Here is a 23,739-nt window from a genome sequence, read left to right as displayed (position 1 = left end):
GGCCCGTCCATAAGTTCAGTTTAAGATAACAAGGTGTAGAGCTGGATGAACACAGCAGGCCAAGCAGCATCATAGGAGAAGGAAAGCTGACGTTTCGGGCCTAGACCCTTCATCAAAAAAATAAATTCAGTTTCCTGGCCAATTCCTGTGGAGTCAGCTGTATTAGGGATTCCACACATTTGTCTGCACAACTTCAGTTTATGCTGCTCCATCAGCTGCCTGGCCATCAGCATATCTGGGCCATTTTGTTGGGAGGTTACAAGTGCCAAAGTGGTTCACCTCTTAAAAGGATACTGCCCCAACATACAGAACAATTATACATAACAATGTAAAAAGGTTCATCAGCATAATTTAGATATGAAGGACGTTCAGGTTCTGTCATGTTACTGATTATGACTTATTGGTCCTGTATTGATAAATACCAATCTTAAAAGTTTAATGGCTTTAAATATTTATACATTTAAATAGATTTGTAAACAGTGTAACACATGCAATAATCTCACTTTGAAGTTTGTATCACATTGACAGATTAGTAGCAATATAATTATTATCATTTTTTTAAAAAATGAGCAGAAGTGTTTTCAGGAAAGATAAAAGAATCGCATCTTACTTGTGATGCTTAATGTGCATAACTGGTCATGTTTAAATCAATTACAGTATTATAAGCTTTATGTTGTTTGGAGAGGTTCTGTAAGAAGAGTATGATGTACTTTTTGGCAAAAATAAAAATGATTATACCTTGTTGAGCTCTTGCGACACTGAAGTTTGCATTCTGCAGTAGCTTAGCAATAACCGATTCAATATCTTCACCGACATATCCAGCTTGTGTTAGACAAGTACAATCACAGATAGCAAATGGTACATCCAAGCACTTGGCTAGTGTTTGGGCCAACAATGTTTTCCCTACGAAAATAAAATAAAAGATTTGACTGTGAAATAAAACTGTCAATAAGTAAGAACATTTCACGAATATAAATATCTCCAAGGAGCTGCAGCTGGTTAGATTGTGCCATGACCTCTTCCCGCAACTTGCTGATAATAAGTGTGGAATTCCCTCTTCCTCTCCACTTCTTGGACCAAGACCTCCAGTGCAACATTATGCAAGCTTGGCACATGCTTGTGGTCACCTTCTGCCAATGTTCCAACTTTCCATCATGATTTATACCTTAAGCTCCATTTGAAATACAATGCGCCCCGTACCTTGCACCCCACCATCCATATTTAATAAGTTTCATCTTTCTTTAATTACTTCAATCCATTCCCTATATCAGGCTTCCCCCGATATGTACAGCAAACTGGCAGCCATAATGCTCGTTACATAAAGCAATCATTAAATTTTGCTGGAGTCTCTGGACATAGTTTGAAAATACCTGATTTTGGAAGCAAGCTATCTCAGGCCTGGTTAGGACGTGGATGGGAGACTAGCTGGTTTGTGATAAGGGCCTTGATTTGATTGAATAAATGATTTTATTGTCATGTGTACTTTATAGTTAGCAAAACAGTAAAATACAGAGAAAAGCTTTTCCACTGTCGCCATGATCCAGCGCCATTTTGAACAGTTTTAAGAATAAGAAAAGAATAAGAAAAAAACAGATAGCTTTAACAGAGTCCATCAATCCTGAGCTACCTCATCATCAACGACACCTGCACCATTATCCCCCCTCCACTGCCTCACCGCCATTGACACCAGACCCAACAACATTGAAGTCGCCAATCTTCTGGTGCCATCCTTCACTGCTGGGTGGATTCTCCTCTGCCACTGCCTTGCCGGCCCCTGCTCCCAGCCCAACATCATAGTCGCATTTCTTGCTGCTGGGCCCATCTCATCAATGTCACTGTGATGCCCTTCCACCACTGCCAGCACCAGACCCAACAAACATCGAAGTCGCCAATCCTCAGATACCATCTTTCACCACTGGGCCTACCTTGCCAACGTTGCCTTCCCTGATGTAGCAGTTGCTGATTCCGATGCCAAGGCCCATGCTCACCTGATAGCAGCACTGTGTAAATTAAATGTCTCTATATACCATTTTAATAAAGGTACTAAATGATTTATTTTAATTAGGTTACTGACAGGTAAAATAGAAGACAAAGGCATTTCATAGGAGCATGATAATATACTTGTGACTAATACTGTCAGTAAATGTTGACCCATCATGACACTGCAAAGAAATGAATGTAGTAAGATTTAATTTCAATCCCGAAATGAAACCAGAAATGACATTTTGCCATGGATTATACTTTCTGATATTTACTTCTGAAACTGTAAGTTGCAAATTCAGATACCATTCTTTGAGCATGTAGATAATCTGACATTTCCAGGAAAGCTGCATTATGTTTCAGATGAAATGTTAAAAGGGGGTCTGTCCATAAATTCCAATGATTTGGGTTTTTATGCAAAATCCTCACAATACCATTCAAAATACAACAGGAAGTTCTTCCAGACCCCTAAAGAACATACTTCCCTCAACCAAACCATCAAAAGCAGATTAATGAATCATTCTTCTCAGTTCTAATCTGGGATGTATCCATGTTCAAAGTGATTGCTTTCCTCACACTCCAAAGTAAATAACTAGATTTGAAGCTTTTCCATTGTTATGAGTGGGATGACACCCCCATATAAATGCAATGTTTTCAAGGTACATGCCAGATTGATTTTTATTCAAACTTGATATAAACCTACATTTAGAGGTAAATTTCTTTATTCTATGTTGAACCACTGAAACAAAAAGATAACATGAAATTGTTAGAATAATTAGAAATGCATTTCTCAAACTACTGAAACTTCATCATACCTGAGCCAGTGGGTCCAAGCAGTATGATGTTACTTTTGTCTAGATGAACAGTGTCATGATCAGATTCAAAATTCTTGCGGAAACGTCTTGGTAATGACTGTTGTGATAAATAAGGTGAAGGTGGAATCAATCCTGTTAATTGTAGCAGTTCTGTTGGAAAGATACAGATGAGCACTTTATAAAAATCTTTATTTTGTAGCGGTGCTTTTCATGTTGTATATTCTGGCAAAAAATCCTCAATCCAGCAATAAATCTACAAGGAAATATAGCATGGAGGTATAAATTGAGTTGCTGTTGGGTATGATGGGATGCTCAGTTGCATAATCCATAGAAAGAGGCACTGAGAATGTAGTATTAACACATGCACATTCATTGCATTGTAGGCATTAAACTGATTTCATTTCTTGGTCCCAGAGATTACAGCATGTATTCGCTGCTACGTGTACTGCAAATTGGAGCTGCAGATCTGCATGGCACTTAATATCATAAGTGACTTGTGATACACAAGGGTATAAACAGGAAGCATGTCATAGTTGAAATAAGTGGTGATGACTCCTTTGTGACCTGATTCTGTGGACCAATGCTCTGAAGAATGGCACAACATGCAACAGGACAGGCACAAGGATTTTCTTATGCTGCACTGGAGACTTTGCTACAGGTCATAGTGATAACGAGAGGCATTCTGCATTTGCAGGTGGGAAGGAGGCACTGGAGGCATATGCTTAGGTGGCAGTGGGAAGAAGTACCAGAGCTCAATGCCAGCAGTATAGCTCTTAGAATAACAACGTGGACAAAATTTAATTACCTGGTATCTGTTGCAAAAGTGAGTTCAAAATTCTAATGGGATATCCTACCAGCTGCACCACCAACCTCATCATCTATTCAAGTCACTTAACTCCATCATTCACCCAACAATAATCCCTATCAATAAAGATTCATTCCTGACATTTATACGTTCTGATGCACCAGTCATTCACTCAGCAATCCTCATACTCCTGATTTACTGCTCACACAGGCTGATAGCTGTTCGATCATATCACCTAAACATATTGCAGGACACTCACTGCCACACCATGGGTTGAAATTTCAGGTTTTTCAGATAGGTTCAAGTTGTGTGGTGTTTAGTGGAGTGACTCTTTCTTTGAGACTGAGTGAGTTTTCCTGCTGAATCTTACAAAACTCACCCCGTTAATTTGCTGTTCCCAACCGCATGGTGAGTGTCATGTCTGATTTTCACACCATCTTACGTGCTGTTTCCAGAACAACACACCATACACTGGACCTGGAATTGAATGGCAAGCCTGGCATAGGCGTCACCTTTAAAAGCCTGTTGTGCACTTGGAAAAGCCGTCAAACATGGGGAAATTGGCACCCAACTTTGTGACCAGGGACCTGGATCTCCTGCTGGATGGGGAAGCGCACTGGCGGGACTTCCTCTTCCCCCAGAACCAACAGTGGGGTTTATGACACCAGGCCATGCCAGCCCAGTCCAAGGTGCCACCTGAGTAAAGCAGTCTAAACCATCCGAAAGAAACCCCAGCAATTTAGCAAGTATTTAATGACCTTCTCCATGCTGCCAACAGAAGTGCTTCCTTTTGTCCAATACCACACACTCACTCTACATTTGTTACTGTAGCCATCTCCCACCAAGGTCTATATTCTACCACTCTCACTATTGCCTGCAACATCTTCCCCATTCACCCTCACCAATTCTAATCCCCAACACCACTAATCCTGCAAGCCCTCTGCACTGCTTAATCACTCACTTCTCTCCTCCTGCACATACAGTAATAGCTGCGCCACCCACTTTCATCTTCCGTAATAATTTCCTTTCTTTCAGTCCACCATTGGCCAGAAAGTGTAAAGACAGATTCTGCATTGCCTGTCCTTTGGCTCCTCACCCCTTAACTACAGAGGTTCATGACCATTCTGAGCTGGGCCTGGACTAGTATTGAAAACTGCCCTTGACTTACTGTTCCAGAGCCCCTAGTGAAGGCTATACCCTTGACTTGACTGAAGCCTGCAGAAAACTATCAGTTTCATTTAGACAAATGTGATGTGTTGCATTTTGGCAAGGCAAATGAGGGCAGGATTTACACAGTCAATGGTAGTGCCCTGTGGAGTGTTGTTGAACAAAGAGACCTAGGGGTTCAGGTGCACAGTTCCTTGAAAGCGGAGTCGCAGGTCGACAGGGTGGTGAAGAAGACATTTGACACACTTGCCCTCATCAGTCAGAACACTGAGTATAGGAGTTGGGTTGTCATATTGCAGTTGAATAGGACATTGATGAGGACACTTTTAGAATACTATGTACAATTCTTGTGGCCCTTCTATAGGAAGGATGTTGTTAAACTTGAGAGGGAGCAGAAAACATCCATTTACAAGGATGTTACTGGTACTGGAGGGATTGAGTTATAGGGAGAGGGTGAATAGACGGGGACTTTTTTCCCTGTAAGATTCCACAGTATACTTTATCTTGCAAGGCACTGGTAGGTGTAGGAAATTCCAAAGCGAAAGCAACAGCTTCCCATAATATGTGTTATGATCTGTCAGGTTGTGTCCTGCAAGCAGTGATTTGACGTTTTCTTGCATGCAAACCACTTTATAAAGATGGGATGTCGTACAATACTATTTTGAGAGCTCAGATGGCTGCATAGTGTGTAAAAAAGATGGGTCCCAATTTAACTTCAAACACATCAGCAGTAGCAGCAGCATCCACTTTTACAGTGATCAGGAACAATAGCCATAATTCATTTTCTTCCCTTTCCTTTCATGTAACCTTTACTGCCACTCTGGATTAAATTAGTTAATACAATCTAGAAATCAAACCTAAGTTATTCTTTTCTGATGTAACTGCAAAGCTTTATAATTTAAATGTCTCATACAAAATTGATTGAAAGTTGATGATTTTGCTAGGGCCAATTATTATTAAGTTTAACCAGAAACACTTTAAAATAGTAAAGATCAAAAACATCAAATGAAACTTACCTTTAGAAGAATTGGGGTAACTATTACCATAAACCTCAGAGTGCTGTGCAACTTCAGATGGAATGTTGTTGTTGAGTCGTTTGTAATGATTGTAGACAGCCACTGAGAGAACTTTCTTTGTTTCATGTTGACCAACAACATACTGATTCAAAAATCGATGGATCTGAAACCAAAGATATTTAACAAATTCCCACAACTGTCAAATACTAGCTCATTAAATTGGAAACTGGAAGCAAATGCTGCTATGAAAGTAAAATTCTGTGGATGCTGGAAATCTGATGCAAGCACCAAGAATGCTAGAAAAACTCAGGAGGTCTGGCCAGAGGTGTGCATCCAGAAACAGAGTTAACATTTCAAGTCAGGCATAACCCTTCCTCAGAAACCCCTCTGAACAAAACTGGAAATATCAGGAACATAGAGATCAGTCAGAATTTAACAAATGGATGATAAATAATGCATTTACTCCATTTCACATTGTAGTGATTGGAACCAGGTGGATCTTACTGATTATGAGATCCTCGTTTGGGGCTGTTAAACTGGGTCCATCAGGGAGCCCTGGCTGACAGCTATAAACAAAGGTTTTAGAGAGTCTCTTGACTTCTCTGAGCTGGTTGGCCACAGCTAGTATACTGTGCACATCTAAATAAAGGGTGGCTTGGTGATGGGATACCGGCCTCTGTGCGATCATTTCACACCCAGATCAGCCAGTCAAATTAACAGGCTATTTGCTAGATGGAGAAGCTTGTGATAGCGCTATAGGCAGAACCACTGGGGACCATCCCTGCTATTGAAAAGCATTGGGATTAGTGAAGAGAATGTCTTTTTTTCACCATAATTAACCTCTACATAACATAGGTGGGACAAAAGTGGATAAAACTGTCATATTGTCTCTTTCAATCATCACCAGCTGGTTTCTCACTCTGGAATAGCATAAATCCCAGGAACTAAGAGGCATATGTCAATGAACTGAAGTTCAAATGAAACAACACATGAAATATACCTATGCTGCTTACTTCTTTCGGTGTTGGTAGATTCACTTGACATTCACTTTTATCAGTTGTATACAACAATTCTACATCTTTGTAGCTGTTTTCAGGAGATTTCTTTGATCCCACCATCAAAAAAAATTGTTGACATTTTTTGCATTTTACAAATGGTACGGAATCTAGAAAAAGATAAATACACTTCAATATAGGATGGCATGGCCTGGATTTCAGTTTGTGGTATTCACCGCTGTCCCTTGAAGGAAGATGCTAACAAGGATCTAGCAATCCATGTGGCATGGAATTCCACTTTTCCAATATCAGATTTAATCTGGGGCCAAGTCAAGGACATCTCCCGGCATTGAGTAACAGTGATCTTATTAGCTGGATCAAGCAACTAATCATAGTGAAGCATTCCCACAGGTGGAATATCAGGAAGTGAAGCACACATTTTTATACTTACAGTTATGCATGGGAACTTTTCAAAAATAAAAATGTGAATCTTGCTTACATAATAGAGAAATTAGACATTTCACAAATATAAAATTAGATTTTTAAAGGGCCATTGAGATCATTCAAAAGTAATTATGACTTTAGTGTGGCAGTATAGCTCAGTAGAATATGACTTAGTCAAAAATTTTTTATAGTGTGAGTACTGGTGTACATGTAGAAGTTCTTGTCAGTTCAATGATTTCCACTTGATTGCTTACTGGACAACCTTTAACAGTGCACACTATAGGGAAATGTAGAATAACCACCAAAGATTTCCGGATTTCTGCATTGATCCATGCTAGCATGGATTCCATTGTTGCTGCAGTTTCAGACAGGAAATGACACTGAAGACAGTTTCACTGACATTATCATTCCAAGATTTAGGTCACTGCATTATGCAAAACATTATGCTTATGCAAAGAATGGTAGTAAGTCTGAGGATTGGGAACCTATTAGAAACGATCAAAGGGCCACCACAAAAGAGTAAATTCGCCAGGAACATACAAGTAGATTGTGAGAGCTTTTATAAATATAAAAGTAAAGTTGCCATATCTTACCAGACCATAGAGCTGCTCTCATTAGAGAAAGACAACTGATGCATGTTTAACCAAGGGAGGGGTTGAGAAGGAAAGATTTTCATGGTATCATCAGCCAGTTCAGGAATTGAACCTACGCTGTTGGTGTCACTATGCATCATAAAACAACGATTCAGCCAACTGAGCATTTCCTTAAGCTTAAACAAACCAAGTTCCAGAACTCTCTAACAAACTTCGAGGCACCCTAATTCACCGTCCTTGGTCAATAACAGTCAAAAGACATAAAAATTCTTTAGAAGTACACAAACCCATTCACACTAAAGCCAGACTTCAAAAACTTTATTTTTAAATAAATCATCATGGCTACAGAAATATTTACTGGTTATTTACCACCTTCATACACAAAGAAGATCCACTGGTTACAAACTCAAAACCCAGGAGCCCAAACTCACAAATAACAAATAAGATGAAAAAATTATACATACCAATCCAACAATTTGCATTACTGTACAAAATTAAAAATGGACAATTTCACAAATATTAGTAGCAGGTCAGAAGACTGTTTGGAATGTAAAAAGCAGTAAAGAATGACAAAAGAGTTGGGGAAAATTAGAGTCGGAGCCAAAGCTAGCTAGAAATATAAAAACAGGCATTAACAGTCTGTATATATATTTTAAAAACCTTTTGTAGTTTGAATTTACATCTGAGAGTTTGAACTCAAGACTCGTTGGTTCAGCAGATGACAAAGTCAAGAACTGTCTTCAAATTTAGGCTTCTGTAAAACTCTATTTACTGAAATGCTAACACTATATACAACTATACATGGTCATCTGTGAAGTACCAGGTTCACAGCTTATTGTTATATTGTTCAGAGATGATTATCCACAAATGCTCTGCTTTCACTCAAGTTCAAATCTAATTTCAATCAATCTTCCACTTTAATGTACCTACCTTTCTGACTCTCTTCATCCACACTGTGCTATTTATCTCAGCTGTCTGGATGGCTGGTTTGCAATGCAGACTAACCTGGGTTCCTTCTTTAAGGAAAGTAGCTACTCTCCAACTGTGCATTTTTAACTTAATCATTTTCTGGACTCATTTCATAATTTCTTTGAATTTCATTATATTCTTCTTTTGCAGTACACTCCACTTGATCTGCATCAGTTGCCAGGAACAGATCTAAAACTGTTTCTCTGCTGTGCTGGAGACATAACTAGGGCTATTCAGGCTAATGAAGATCTTGTACATTAGTTGGAGAACCAACTGCCCTTAAGGCGTTTATGTGGCCGACATTAGACTTCCCCAGCAGTAGAGATCTGCAATAACAGAAATCCAGCCTGTCAACAGCTATTGGTTGAGCAGAGGCCAGCAGTTCTTCATGCTTCCAGTGGGGGTGCTGGCTTCTGGCAGTTGTGTATCTTCCAGGGGTCCAATATTATGATGGAATCTCAGGTCAATAGTGGGTGAGGGAAGAGTGGAGATCATGAGATGGAAATTGCAGAAGGAAGGGGGTTGAGAAGGATCAGAGGCAAGGCCAAAGCATGGCCTTCAGCAGCAATCTACCAGCACCAGCAGCACCCTCCTGCTCCCTCCATACCCAACAACCCAATGTCAGGTCCCTTGATCAGTCACAGAGGGCCTAATTTTGAGAGAACCTTCCTTTGAATGCTTTTACTCTGCAGCTGTCTGAAGATGTGGAAGAGCCCTGTGGCCTCACTTAAGCCCTGAGTCATCAATGAATTGCAGTAGGCTCCCCAGGCAGCCAGGAATTCCTGGCAAGCCTCTTCTGCTCTCCCACTTCATTGAGTGAGGTTTCACTACCATTGTGAAATGGATCCAGGGCTCTCTCACAATTAACTGGGACAGGTGTCTGTGTTTTTCACCCCAATGAGCTTATTAAATGCAACCTATTGACTGATGAATTTTTCCTGAACATATATCATATTGTCCTCTCCTACTTACCTTTTGCATTGTTTATTTTTCTTTACGTATAACCTGTACAAGGATAACCTTTTTTCCTCTAATTTTATTTCATGCCATTGAAATTTAGAAAAACAAAATTAGTCATCTATCTCCTCATTGCTTGAGGCCCTTTAAAAACTCCCACAATAATGTAACAGGTTTGATTTTGTTCCTTAACTCAAGAAAATTGTGTCAGTCGTGGAACCAAAGAGAATACAACTCCCATTTAAAACAGTAACATTATCCTTAATCAATACTGCAAAGCCTCCACCCTTTTCTACTTCTACATCATTCCTGTGTACTTGGTATTCAGGAATATTAATCACAGAATTATTACAACTCAAGGGAGGCCACTAAGAATCCACTCTCTTCACCTTGTTAAAATTATAACTCTGTTGGAGCAGCGGTCATAACCAGATGTAACAAATTATGTGTGCAGCTCATTTAATATTTCACTCCCTACATCAACAGAAACAATGTTTTTGATAACTTCTCAACCATAAATCCACAGCTGATACTCTCAAGGCAGATATTGCTTCAGCTTTCAAAGCTCCTGGTCATATTCCAGTAACTGTCTTCAAAGGTGCTGGATTTCTGTTCACAGGAAGATTCCATGCACTCATATACACATTTGAGAGGAAAAACAAAACTCCCACTGACATCACAACACTCCACCAACCTTTCCAACTTTAAAAGTGAGACAAATGTAACAATCTAAAAGAAGGGAAATTAATCTTGCTTTGGAAACTATTTTCCCTCTTGTCCATCCCTGGGTAGCAGAGAAAAGCCTGGCATAAATAATTCTAAATCACTTGCTCTCTGTGGCTGAGGAAATCCTCCCAGAGACATTACAGCTTCAGACCCTCCAGAGGAACCTTTGTTGCCAGAAGAAAATCTAAGACTACGTCAAGAACAACACCAGAAATTTTACATTGCATTCGTCAACCTGATCAAAGCATCTCACTCTGTAATGTGAGGTTCTGTGGATTGTGCTCCAAAGATTTGAATGACCAAGAAACTTCTTCATAATCCTATAACTGTTTTCTGATGGCACCTCTTACACGGAAAGTCTGAAAGAAACACCTTCAAAATCCAGACTTGCGACAAACAAGACTGCATGTTAGCCCCCAAAATATTTACAATGTACATGACAGTGGCTTTTTACCTCATCAAAGATTAACTGACCTCTGGTGTGAGCATTAACTACCTCCTAGATTTAACTTTGGTTACCTTCATGCCAAAATAAACTGACCATCACAGACATACATGATCTACAATGCACAGATAACTGCAGTATCTTTGCCCCACTGACTTCCAGATTTACTAGCCACTCCTGATGTCTTCATTTCTGCATTCAAGAAACTACGCCCGTTCTTCAACATTGCAAAACAAAATTCATAGCTACCCACTCCTGATCAGCTAGGTATTCCACCTCCCACATATATATAAGGAGAATCTCTCGAATAAGTTGCGCACTTAGAGTCGTAGAGTCATAGAGTTGTACAGCATGGCACAAGACACTATGGTCCAACTCGTCCATGCCGACCTGATATCCTAAACTAATCTATTCCCATTTGCCAGCATTTGACCCATATCCCTCTACACTCTTCCGATTCACGTACCCACTCAGACGACTTTTAAATGTTGTAATGGTAACAGTCTCCACCACTTCCTCTGGCAGCTCATTCCATACACGCACCACCCTTTGCGTGGAAATGTTGTCCCTTAGGTCCCTTTTAAATCTATATCTTCTCACCTTAAACCTATGCCCTCTAGTTTTGGACTCCCATACCCTGGGGAAAAGACTTTGACTATTCACCCTATCCATTCCCCTCATGATTTTATAAACCTCAGTAAGGTCACCCCTCAGCCTCTGATACTCTAGAGAAAATTGTCCCAGCCTGTTCAGCCTCTCCCTATACCTCAAACCCTCCACCCTCCAGCAACACCCTTGTAAATTTTTTTTCTGAACCCTTTCATGTTTAACATATATACCTACTTCCTGTACCTTGTTAACCACATCTCTCAAAAGGCCACCATCATCAGGAAGACTCAACATGTGAGCAAGCTACAACTGTGAGTGTATGATAAAAAAGACTTCCATAAGTTAATATAAGTCCTTGAGTAGATAACAGTTGTCATTTCCACACTCCTGTATGGAATTGTGTAGGTGAGATGCATAAAAGTGCTGGAGAAATTCCATTAGGAAACTGCTAGGTATGTATGTAGGCTTGTTCAAATCTAATAACATATGCCTATTGTGAAAATTCAAAGGGAAGGTACACAACATGTTCAACCAGGCCATGCTTGCATAACCCAAAACAAAATATTCACTGTTAGATGTGCTTCTGCACTTGGGCAGTGTTTGCTGAATAATCCTGATGGTTATGACAATCAATGAAGCTCATAATGTGGCTTAATTTTGCTTGCTAGAAGTGAGATACATTCTCACATAGGGAACTATTCTCTGCAATCAAAAAGAATATTTTCAAGCCTCATACCTTTTCTAAATTACTGAGGAGTTTGAATAAACAATAGGTCTCCTTTGCTTTCTCCATGACAATACCGTAGCCAATCAATCAATTAGCCATCCAATTGACATACTTTTCCCTGTGTTATATATCGTGATTATTTGAAATTTCTGATTCTTGCATTTGGCTTGATGAGTGCAAGCCTAAAACCTTTAGCAACATGATTGTACCTACTTTCCTACCAGGTCACATAACATAATGTGAAACATTATGATGTCTTTCATGTGTCTAATAAGCTTTGCCTAAGTTAAATAAAACTTTAATTTTGAAAAGGTATTGAGCATTTTCTTTTATTTCAGATTTTCACTTATTGTTTTTTTTCTAACTTTGTCATAAAAAGAAAACTTGTATCTCTTTTGCTTCATTTTTCTCCTATTCTCTCGCTGTTTATTTACTGTTTATCACCAGTATTTTCTTTTGTCTATTCATTTTAATTAATCTGCAGACTGATTGTTTCTAATTTCTTTAGAAATGAATTAAAACTAATACACAGAAGAAAATATTGAAATGAACATAAAGATCTGTGGATGTTGGAAATTTGAAGCCAAAACTGAGAATGCTGGAGAAACTCAGCAGGTCTGGCAGCATCTTTTTTTAGACTCACAGAATCCCTACAGTATGGAAGCAGGCCATTTGGCCCATTGAGTCCACACTGATCCTCTGAAGAGCATCCCAATCAGACCCAGCTCATTACCCTATCCCTGTAACCCTGTGTTTACCATGGCTAATCCACCTAGCCTGCACATCCCTGGACACTCTGGACAATTTAGCTTGGCCGATCCACCTAACCTAAACATCTTTGAACTGTGGGAGGAAAACGGAGCACCCAGATGAAACCCAAGCAGACACAAGGAGAATGTGCAAACTCCACACACACTGTCACCCAAGGGTGGAATCGAACCTGGGGCCTTGGTGCTGTGAGGCAGCTAGGCTAACCACTGAGCCACAGAGAGAAAAACAAAGCTAATGCTTCGAGTCCACTGACTCTTCAACAAAACTAAAAAGTTGAATCAGAAAATATTGAAATGTGTCTTTCCAACAGTCTTCCACTTTTTCTCTCAGCACAACCCTCACATGTTCCATTGTTGCCAAATGCTTCTCTCCATTTTGTTTCTAAATTTTTATATCTCTCCCTTCCTCCTTCTCCCTCTATTTTTCTCTCCCTCTTTCTGAAGATCTCTCTTATGCCTTAACTCTCTGCTACATGTCCCTTGTACCAGCTCCATTAATGTTTTGCACCTTTCTTTAAAAAGGGTGAGGACATACAGCTAGATAACTGCAGTTATGATTGGTCATAATATGTCATAGGGCTAGGAAAGGATTGGCTAGGGCTAGGTGAAAGAAGCAGAGGGACTGAGAAGACCGACTTGCAGAAGGGCCAGAGATGAAAAGTCTTGGCGTGGACAGAATGTCCCAGCCAATTTGCTCATGGTAAGCTTGTACAAATAGCAATGAAATAAATGATATCATGTTTTTTTTAAGACACTGATTAAGGGATAAATATTGACAAAGACAATAAAAGTATTATTTTTTTTTCTTAAAAGTTATTTTATTCATGGATATTTTATCCATGGCATTATTAGTATTTTTACAAGATCATATGCATTAGGAATAATAATATGGTGTGTGGTGCACATCCAACATGCAATGAACACTATATAGAACCATTAGATTCGCATCTGTAAAAATTACACTTGCTTTTACAAGATCCTACACAGTGTTTGCAGTTAGCTGCGCTGAAGACTCCTAGCTCCAACAGTGATAGCATTGTAGGCCTAACAATATAAACTACTTATCCTGGACTTACAGGTGATGGCCTCCATGAACGTACTTTGACTTCCACACTTTGGACAGCATAATGTCTCGTTTCTCTTCCCAAAAGACTTTTTTATCTGTTGATATGTTACATTCATTCCATTTTTATGAGTATCCTGTTAAAATAAATTAAAACACAAAGTAACTCCAATTTTAACTCAGAATATGAATCGGTTGAGCACAGGGTAAGGCAGCTGGGTGGCACTAGTAATTTTAACATCCAGGGTCTCATTTCTCTTTGATTAATGATCTGCCGTCATGTTGACGTTGGAAGTGATCCTCCCATTTTATATCAAAGGACAATTTAGAGACGGAATTTACCTCATAAACGGTGGCTGCTACCCCGCTTCCACTTTGTACTGGAAGAATGCTTCCTAATGTCAGAACAGATAAGCAGAAGGGCATGGTGAAAGTCAACCGACAGGGTCATTGCCGACAACATTGTTGCAGGACCTGAGTTTCATGTCCAACACAGTTCAACAGCTTTGTCAGAGCTGCAAGGCAGGATGAGGGTATAGTTCTTTGTATCACCAGCTGTCCCAGCAACACAGGATAACACTCCTTTCTGTCTCTTCTCAGTACCAGTTTGAACATTTCTTTCCCCATCATCATATAATTTCAAACACAGTCAGGACTTCCCTTTATATTCATTGCCTGCTCACTTTCATTCAGTTATGTTTATTCCACACATTCACAATATACAGAAGCCCCTAATCTCTCTGCTTTTCTTCTCAATTGATTCAGTAATTTCACCTATCGTTTTGTACAGAGGAGTGAGCAAGGTGAGGAGAATTGTAAGACATGCAGTCTGCATCACCAAGAGGAGCTGGTAAGGTGAGGACTCAGAATCAGAGCTGTGGCAGATTCATGTGGGACTCTGAAGTGGCAGCAGTGAGGTAATAGGAGCAGTGGGAACAAAAAGGTCCCAGAAGCAGACAGACCAGTGGTGGACCTATGTGGGGCTCGGGAGCAGAGGCAACAGGGTTAAAAGGAGCAGCAATAGTGTGGTAGGCCGAAAAAGCAGACAGTTCGGAAGCAGATCTCTGTGGGACTCAGGAGTGGCAGCAAGAGCAGAAATATCCTGGAGACAAACTGGCAACAGACTTGTGTGCGATTCGAATGTGGTCCCAGCAATGTTAAATGAAGCAGCAAGAAGAGAAAGGTACCAGAAACAGGTAAACCACTGGCAGAGCTATGCGTGACTTAGGAGTGGTGGTAGCTAGGTTCAAAGGAGCAGCAACAGTAGAGGGATCCCAGGAGAAGACAAGTGCCTGAGCTCGGACTTGGGAGCAATGACATCAAAAATGGAAAGCTTCCAAAACAGACCGACCAGGGGCAGAGCTGTGTGGGACATGGGATCAGTGGTGGTAAAGTTTAAAGGAGCAGCGAGAGGGAAGGATCTTAGAGCAGACAGACCAATGGTAAAACTGTTTTAACAGAATTGAAATGTGATGTTATAAGAGTGCAGGTAGCTATTTGTGGGCATTTCTTTCTTGCTTCTTGTGCTGGGGCTGTAAGTACAGCTTGAAAACTTTAAGTAGACACTGAATATCTTAGAACTTCAAAATTAAGTTTCTTCATTTGATAAAGTAAAGGATTCTGCTTGTTTGTCTGATATAAACACAAGTAATACTGTTCATGTTAATAGTTAAGTAGAGTGTAGGGTATATTAAACCAAGGGTCCAAGTCTATTTAACTACAATACATCCGGGGAGGTCAGGCCTGTGATTTAACATCCTGCTCATGTGGAAAATATTGGACACTCCTGGCAGTCTGGATGACTATGTGTCTGGCTGGAACACCTCAATCTCCAGGCTTTGCAGCTCGTGACACTATGGTGTATTCATGAGGCTGACAGGTTTATGGATGTCACATTTCACAATGTAGCTTAAGGAAGTGCATGCAAAGGGGGAATGGGTGACCACAAGAAGGAGACCACGAAGGTAGTGAGAGAATCCCCTGAGCGCTTCTTTGTCGCAAACCATTTTTCAACCTTCAAAACCAGTAGAACTGATGGTTTCTGTCTGGAGCCAGCAAAGGGCACGGAACAATGGGTGGTCCAGCTGCTCACGAGGGGAGAGTTGAGAAAGGGAGAAGATGGAAGGAAACTGCCATTCTTACCTGGTGTGGCCTAAAAATGACTCCAGACCCGCATCTGGTGAATGTAAAAAAAAAGTATGGAATGACAAAAGAGGCAGGGGATTTGATAATGACAAGAGGCGGGGGATTTGTTAATGATAGAAGTGATAGCCTGGTGGTATTATCACTGGAGTATTAATCCAGATAATGTTCTAGGGACCTGGGTTCGAATTCTGCCATGGCAGATGATGGAATTTGAATTCAATAACATATCTGGAATTAAGAATCTAAAGATGACCATGAATCCATTGTCAATTGTCAGAAAAACCCATCTGGTACTAATGTCCTTTAGGGAAGGAAATTACCATCCTTGCCTGGTCTGGCCTACATGTGACTCCAGACCCACAGCAATGTGGTTGACTCTGAACTGCCCTCTGGGCAATTAGGGATGGGCAATAAATGCTGCCTAGCCAGCAACACCCTCATCCTGTTAGTGAATAAAAAAAATGTAGACAGGCGCTTTAGTGGTCATAGGTGTGACTCCATGATGGTATGTTGCCTCCCGAGTGCCAAGGTCAAGGATGTACAGAAGGCATGCGCCAAGGTGCTGCACTAAAGGTGTGGCATAAGTTAAAATAAAGGTGCACAGCATTATGGGTAATCTATTAGCATGGATAGAAGATCAGTTAACTAACAGAAAGCAAAGAGTGGGGATAAATCGGTGTTTTCTGGTTGGCGATCAGTGGCTAGTGGTGTGCCTCAGAGATCAGAGTTGGGACTGCAATTGCTTCCAATTTACATTGATGATTTGGAGTTGGGGACCTCATGCAGTGTATCAAAGTTCACAGATGACACTAAGATGAGTGATAGAGCAAAGCAGAGGACACTGAAGATCTGCAGAGAGATATAGATGGGTTAATTGAGTGGGCACGGGTCTGGCAGATGAAGTACAATGCTGGTAAATGTGAGGTCATCCATTTTGGGAGGCATAACAACAAAATGGGCTATTACTTAAATGGTGAAAAATTGCAGCATGCTGGTGTGCAGAGGGACCTGGGAGTCCTTGTGCATGAATCACAAAAAGTTGGTTTGCAGGTACAGTAGGTAATTAAGAAGGCAAATGGAATATTGTCCTTCATTGCTAGAGGGATGGAGCTTAATAACAGGGAGGTTATGCTGCAGCTGTAAAGGGTACTGGCAAAGCCAGACCTGGAGTACTGTGTGCAGTTTTGGTCTCCTTACTTGAGAAAAGATATACTAGCACTGGAGGGGGTGCAGAGCAGGTTCACTAGTTTGATTCTGGAGTTGAAAGAATTGCCTTATGAGGAGAGATTGAGTAGACTGGGACTATACTCATTCGAATTTAGAAGAATGAGCAGGGGATCTTATAGAAACATATAAAATTATGAAGGGAATAGACAAGATAGAAGCAGTGTGGTTACTTCCCCTGGTGGGTGAAACTAGAACTAGGGGGCAGAGCTGCTCAAATAAGGAATATCAGATTTAGGACTGAGTTGAAGAGGTATTTCTTCACCCAAAGGGTTGTGAATCTGTGGAATTCCCTGCCCAGTGAAGCAGTTGAGCCTACCTCATTTAATGTTTTTAAGGCAAAGACAGATAGATTTTTGAACAGTAAGGGAATTAAAGATTATGAGTGGGCAGGTAAGTGGAGCTGAGTTCACAAAAAGATCAGCCATGATCTTATTGAATACCAGAGCAGGCTCGAGGGGCCAGATGGCCTACTCCTGCTTCTATTTCTCATGTTCTTGTGTTCTGATGTCACAGAACAGCTGCAGGGCATCTGTAGTTTGAGAGTGAACAGCCAGTGGTCATGGTCCACGTGGGACCACTGACAGGAAGAAAGAGAAATAAGGTCCTGAAAGCAAACTTTAATGAATTAAGAAGGAAATCAAGATGTCAAAAATAGTATTCTCCACATTACTCTTGGTGCAATGCAGTAGTGAGGTCAGGAATAGATTGACAGAGCAGATGAATGTATAGCAGAGAGATGGGGCAGGAGGGAGGGCTTTAAATTCATGAAATATTGGCACCGTTTCTGGGAGAGGTGGGACCTGTACAAGTTAGACTTTTATTTCTGAATAGAAATAGGATCAACATCCTTGTGGGGACATTGGCTCATGCTGTTGGGGTAGATTTAAACAAGAGTTACAAAGGGAATGTGATCCTGACAAGTAGCTCAGAGGGGAGAGAATCTGAGATGGAATTACCAGCCCTTGTATGACGTTATGTTTAATAAAGCCTACTAATGTTGCTTACAAAGTGTATGCCTGGTCTTACCACAGTTAATAGGACAATTGAAGAAAATGGGGATTGAGATAAAATGATAGGGACACAGAATGGACACAACAGTTAGGATTACTGTCTGCATGGATATTCACTACAAACTCAGACCATGTGATAAGTTCTATATAGCAACACAGCTTAGTAGTGTAAGAAAAGGAAAGTCCTATTTTGTGGGATATTTCTAGTTGAATTGCTTGAAATTTCAGCGTAAAATAAGACTAACAATTGAAGAACATTAAAAACCAGATACCTTTATGTATCAAGGTTGTACTAACAAAAGGTAAAATGTAAAAGTGCTGCCCTACCTTTTTGTTCCATGGATTACCTTTATCACAGTCTTCATACTTTTTGCTAAATGTCGGACTTACAGAAAATGTTCTCAGTGGGGTACATGCTGGCTTATGGATCAGTTCACAAGATGTTGTTGCTATGGCTAGAAGTTTGGTTGCAGGCACTAAAACATGGCAGGCTATGAACAACAAAAGATTGAAGCACTCAGAGCATGTCTTCAGTTCGTTTTGAATCTCGGGGCCCCAACGTTAAGTTCTATATATTCTTTCTTAAAATGTCTTAAACCTTGATTTTTAACCTTAAGCAGGAATTGGAAGGATAGTATTGAGGCAGAAGGCAAATGACGCCCCACCACAGACTTAGAAACATTGATTGTAACTTTGTACCCTTCCCTGTGGAGAGTTTCAGGGCAGCAGGCATTTAATTAGGCTGGTCTGTGATGGTTGGGAACCTCACTACCTTCATACCTTCACACCGATTAAATCCATGGAAAGCTCCTGGCCAGACTTCCCATGAAAGCAACAATTAAGGCCCTTACATTTGCAACTAATGCCCAGTTGAGAGCGTCATCCTGCCACCCATCTGCAAGCAGGGGCTTGGTCATACAGCCAGCGTGACAATCAAAGCCTGGCATTATTACTTCTGGAGCACCCAAGTGATGGTTCTTTATTCAGTGGTACTCAGTGCCTGAGAGGCCAAACATCAGGAAAGATGGGTAGAAGGATGTTGCCAAAAGCCATCTTTCTACTACTGACTCCCTCCACCCCTCCCAAATACCTCCACCCTGTGATTCTGTACCACCACTGGAGCCTTCCTCAGTCAAAATCTCTGGGTGGAATTCTGGCACCAGCCAATGCTTCACTGTTGAGCACAGAAGTTGGCAACAGCTCTCAGCAGGCAGGGCAAATATCCCCAGGGACCTTGATCCCAGTGGGGAAGATGCACTGCTGTCCTGTTCAGTGTACCTGCTTGGTGTAGTCTGTGGCTGACTTTCTTGTAAAAAGGTGACACCACTATGCACGCTGCCTCTCACTAGTAGCTGGTGTCACTAGCTCTTGCACTCTGAACTGGTATAATTAAGAATCAAGGCTTCACATAAGACCGTAAGACATAGGAGTGGAAATTAGGCCATTCGGCCCATTGGTTCTGCTCCGCCATTCAATCATGTCTGATAAGTTTCTCAACCCCATTCTCCTGCTTTCTCTCTGTAACCCTTGATCCCCTTGACAATCAAGAACCTATCTCTCTCTGTCTTAAATATACTCAATGACCTGGCTTCCACAGCCTTCTATAGCAATGAATTCCATAGATTCACCACTCTCCGGCTGAACAAGTTTCTCCTTATCGCCGTTCTAAAAGGTCTTCCCTTTACTCCAAGGCTGTGCCCGCCGGTCCTAGTCTGTACTACCAATGGAAACATCCTTCCAATGTCCACTATGTCCAGGCCATTCAGTATTCTGTAAGTTTCAATTAGATCCCCCCTCATCCTTCTAAACTCTATTGAGTATCGACCTAGAGTTCTGAAATGTTCCTCATATGTTAAGCCTTTCATTCCTGGGACCATTCTCATGAACCTCCTCTGGACCCACACCAGGGCCAATACATCCTTCCTGAGGTGTGGGGTCCAAAATTGCTCACTGTACTCTCAATGTGGTCTGACCAGAGCTTTATAAAGCCTCAGAAGTACATCCCTGCTTTTATATTCTAGCCCTCTCAAAATAAATGCCAACATTGTATTTGCCTTCCTAACTACTGACTCAATCTGCAAGTTTACCTGAAGAGAATTCTGGACCACAACTCCCACGTCCCTTTACACATCAGATTTCAGAATTTTCTCCCCATTTAGAAAATAGTCTATGCCTCCATTCTTCCTACCAAAGTACATGAGCTCACACTTTTCCACATTGTATTCCATCTGCCACTTCTTTGCTCACTCTCCTAACCTGTCCAAATCCTTCAGCAGCCTCCACACCTCAATACTACCTATCCCTCTACCCATCTTTGTATCATCTGCAAACTTAGCCAGAACACCGTCAATTCCTTCATCTAGATCATTAATGTATAAGTGAAAAGTTGTGGTCCCAACACTGACACTTTTATCCCCACTCTCTGCTCTCTGCCAGACAGCCAATCTTCTTTCCATGCATGTACTTTGCCTCTAACACCATGGGCCCTTATCTTACTCAGCAGCACCTTGTCAAAGGCCTTCTAACATCCATTGGCTCTCCTTGGTCTAATCTGTTCGTTACATCCTGAAAGAATTCTAACAAAAGAGAAAGCATATAATGCGATGAAGGGAAGTGGGAAGCCAGAGGATTGGGAAGTTTACAAAGGCCAACAGACGACAATGAATAAAGAAATAAGGAGGGAGAAGATTGAATATGATGGTAAGTTAGCCAGTAATATAAAAGAAGATTGCAAGAGTTTCTTCAGATATATAAAGGGCTAAAGAGAGGCAAAAGTGGACATTGGGCCACTGGAAAGTGACACAGAAGTAGCAATGGGGAACAAAGAAATGGCTGAGGAACTGAATAAGTACTTTGTGTCAGTTTTCACGGTGGAAGATACGAGTAATAAAAAAATCAAGAGGTGAGTATGGTGGCCATCACCAAGGATAAAGTGTAAATAAAACTGAAAGGTCTGAAGGTGGATAAATCACCTGGACCAGATGGAGATAGCTGAAGAGACTATGACAGCTTTCGTGGTGATCTTTCAGGAATCACTGGAGTCAGGGAGGGTCCCAGAGGACTGGAAAATCACTAATATAACTCTCTGTTTAAGAAGGGAGTAAGGCAAAAGACTGGAAATTACAGGCAGATTAGCCTGACCTTGGTCTGGTAAGATTTTGGACACCATTTCAGTCCACAATCAAAATACAGCAAAATAAAAATGATTTTTACACTTGTATTTATATAAGGCTTTTCATAACAACCTGATGTCTAACAGTGTTTTTTAGACAAACATTTCTGAAATGTAGTTATTGTTGCACTGTAGGAAACTCAATAAACTCAAATCAAAAATCATAAAACTCCCACAAGCAATGTGATAATGACCAGGTAATATGTTATATGATATTGAATGAGAAATAAATATTGGCCAGGATTACTCATATGCTGTCTTTCAAAATTATGCCATGGGTGTTGATAACCCATGTTATTCAAATACCCAAAGGAAAAAAAAAGACATACGTCAATTATGAAAATATTTAAAGGGTAATTTTCCTGATAATGCATTTGCTCCTATTCACAGCGTTATAGATATCAGGAAAATCTTCGTTATAGTAAATGTAGGAGACTAGAACTGGTGCTGATCAAAACCGACTTTACATAAATAGCTATGGAATGGGGAAGTTACATAGAGATTTTACCCATCAAAAGACGAGCGAGGTTGGGCCAATCCTTCTGTACTGTAAGTATTCTATGATCCCGTTACAGAGGATGTTTTCTCATCACATAAAGGGTTGTGGCCTCTTCGTCCCCCACCTTACACTCCCGTGACACTCCCTTTACTTTCTACCCTTGTCATAGAAAGTATACATAATTCATAAGTCAAACATCACAGGGATAGTTTACATTTAAACAACTGTGAAGCATGGAATGTCAGTTTTGCAAAAAGTTTAATAGTAAATAGTACGGATGAACAATACGGCCTTGCTATTTCGTTGATATTAAAACTGACAAACAAAAACAAAAGGACTTAATTCTAAACTACCTTTCGCTCCAACTGCAATGATTCCAAACATCATCATCTGCTGTCGGGATCTCCCTATATTTGATATTGTGACGGAGCTTTCAAAGCCATGGACTTAGCCATTGACAGCAGGGAAGAAAAGAAAGACTCAGCACCATAACAGGGTTGAAATACGTTTTCACCGGCGTGGGTGTCAACGTAAACAAACGAATATGCCCCATCCTATGGCTCATGTTGCGTCAGCTCATTGCAACACACACATCCATGTGCATGATCACAAACACAAATCATTTTTAAAAATGCGCAGATCCCTGTCAAAAACAAATGGATACACATCTAAGTCCTGAGACCGAACAGGCCATTCTTCCTATGGGATTCTGTTCTGCTTGATTCCCTTCAGTTTACCTTCAAATGTGATGATACAGCGATTCAGATAAGAGTTGGGAAACTTCTCCAAGCTTCATTTAACCCTTTCCGAGCAGGCTGTTGCTTTCAATGATTCTGGGGACAAACTAATCTAACAGTAAATTTAAAACTGCCCAATCGTTTAATAAGGACATCTATAGTACTGTTGGATTTAAGCGCAAAGCTTTAAATACAAATTAACCAATCTGTGTATTTGTTAGCAATTACTACATGCGTTTTAGAGGGTTTATGTATTCTACTCAGAACAGAAATGCAAGTAGAAATTTGTAGAAATTTTATGCGCCTCTGTTGATGTGACATAATTGTTTGGGGCGGCACACAGTTATTATTGATAACTGCGTCCTCAGTTATACATGTTAAAAAAAACGAATATTATTGGAATTCACTGTCTGACGACTCAGGGGTCAGGCTGTCCCCCAATGCTGTCATGATTTTGCAATGTCAGTGTCACTCAAGTTGTCATTTGGGCCATCACATAGTAACAAACTTAACAAAAAGTGACACCTTCGTTTTATCATTAATAATCTTTTTTTAAAACAATCACCTAGTGATGGGGCCTGAGAAACTAATCTTCGTTTCTGCTCTCTGCGGGATTAATGTACAATTGACAAGTTTTGAGTTTTAAATTAACTTAGAAAAATGAGAGACATCCTTATTGAAACAAATAAGATTCTTAGGAGAATTGAAAGGGCAGAAATGGAAACGTTGTTTCTCTTTGTAGGAGAGTCTAGAACCAGTGGGCATAATCCCAGAATAAGTGGTTGGCCATTTAAGACAAAAATGATGAGGAATTTCTTCTGTCAGAGATTAGTGAATCTGTGGAATTATTTACCACAGAGTGCTGTTA

General features: G+C 40.5%; 1 protein-coding gene across 1 annotated transcript in view; it reads right to left on the bottom strand.

Annotated features, from left to right (window-relative positions):
• The window catches only part of LOC109911491 (ATP-dependent Clp protease ATP-binding subunit clpX-like, mitochondrial), a 56,158-nt gene extending 33,640 nt beyond the window's left edge, over window positions 1-22,518 (bottom strand). Inside the window, exons 1-7 of the mRNA XM_048595225.1 lie at window positions 22,488-22,518; window positions 18,791-18,954; window positions 14,095-14,218; window positions 6,797-6,948; window positions 5,784-5,946; window positions 2,796-2,945; window positions 739-903 (exon numbers count right to left, since the gene is read on the bottom strand). Of these exons, the coding sequence (XP_048451182.1) occupies window positions 739-903; window positions 2,796-2,945; window positions 5,784-5,946; window positions 6,797-6,948; window positions 14,095-14,218; window positions 18,791-18,954; window positions 22,488-22,518 (949 nt within the window). The remainder of the gene's footprint in view (window positions 1-738; window positions 904-2,795; window positions 2,946-5,783; window positions 5,947-6,796; window positions 6,949-14,094; window positions 14,219-18,790; window positions 18,955-22,487) is intronic.
• Window positions 22,519-23,739: the final 1,221 nt, after the last annotated feature.

This window comes from Rhincodon typus, chromosome 3 (genome assembly GCF_021869965.1).
Source record: "Rhincodon typus isolate 14 chromosome 3, sRhiTyp1.1, whole genome shotgun sequence".
Taxonomy (NCBI): domain Eukaryota; kingdom Metazoa; phylum Chordata; class Chondrichthyes; order Orectolobiformes; family Rhincodontidae; genus Rhincodon; species Rhincodon typus.
The sequence above is the reverse complement of the archived record's forward strand: the minus strand, read 5'-3'. Positions and strand labels throughout refer to the sequence as shown.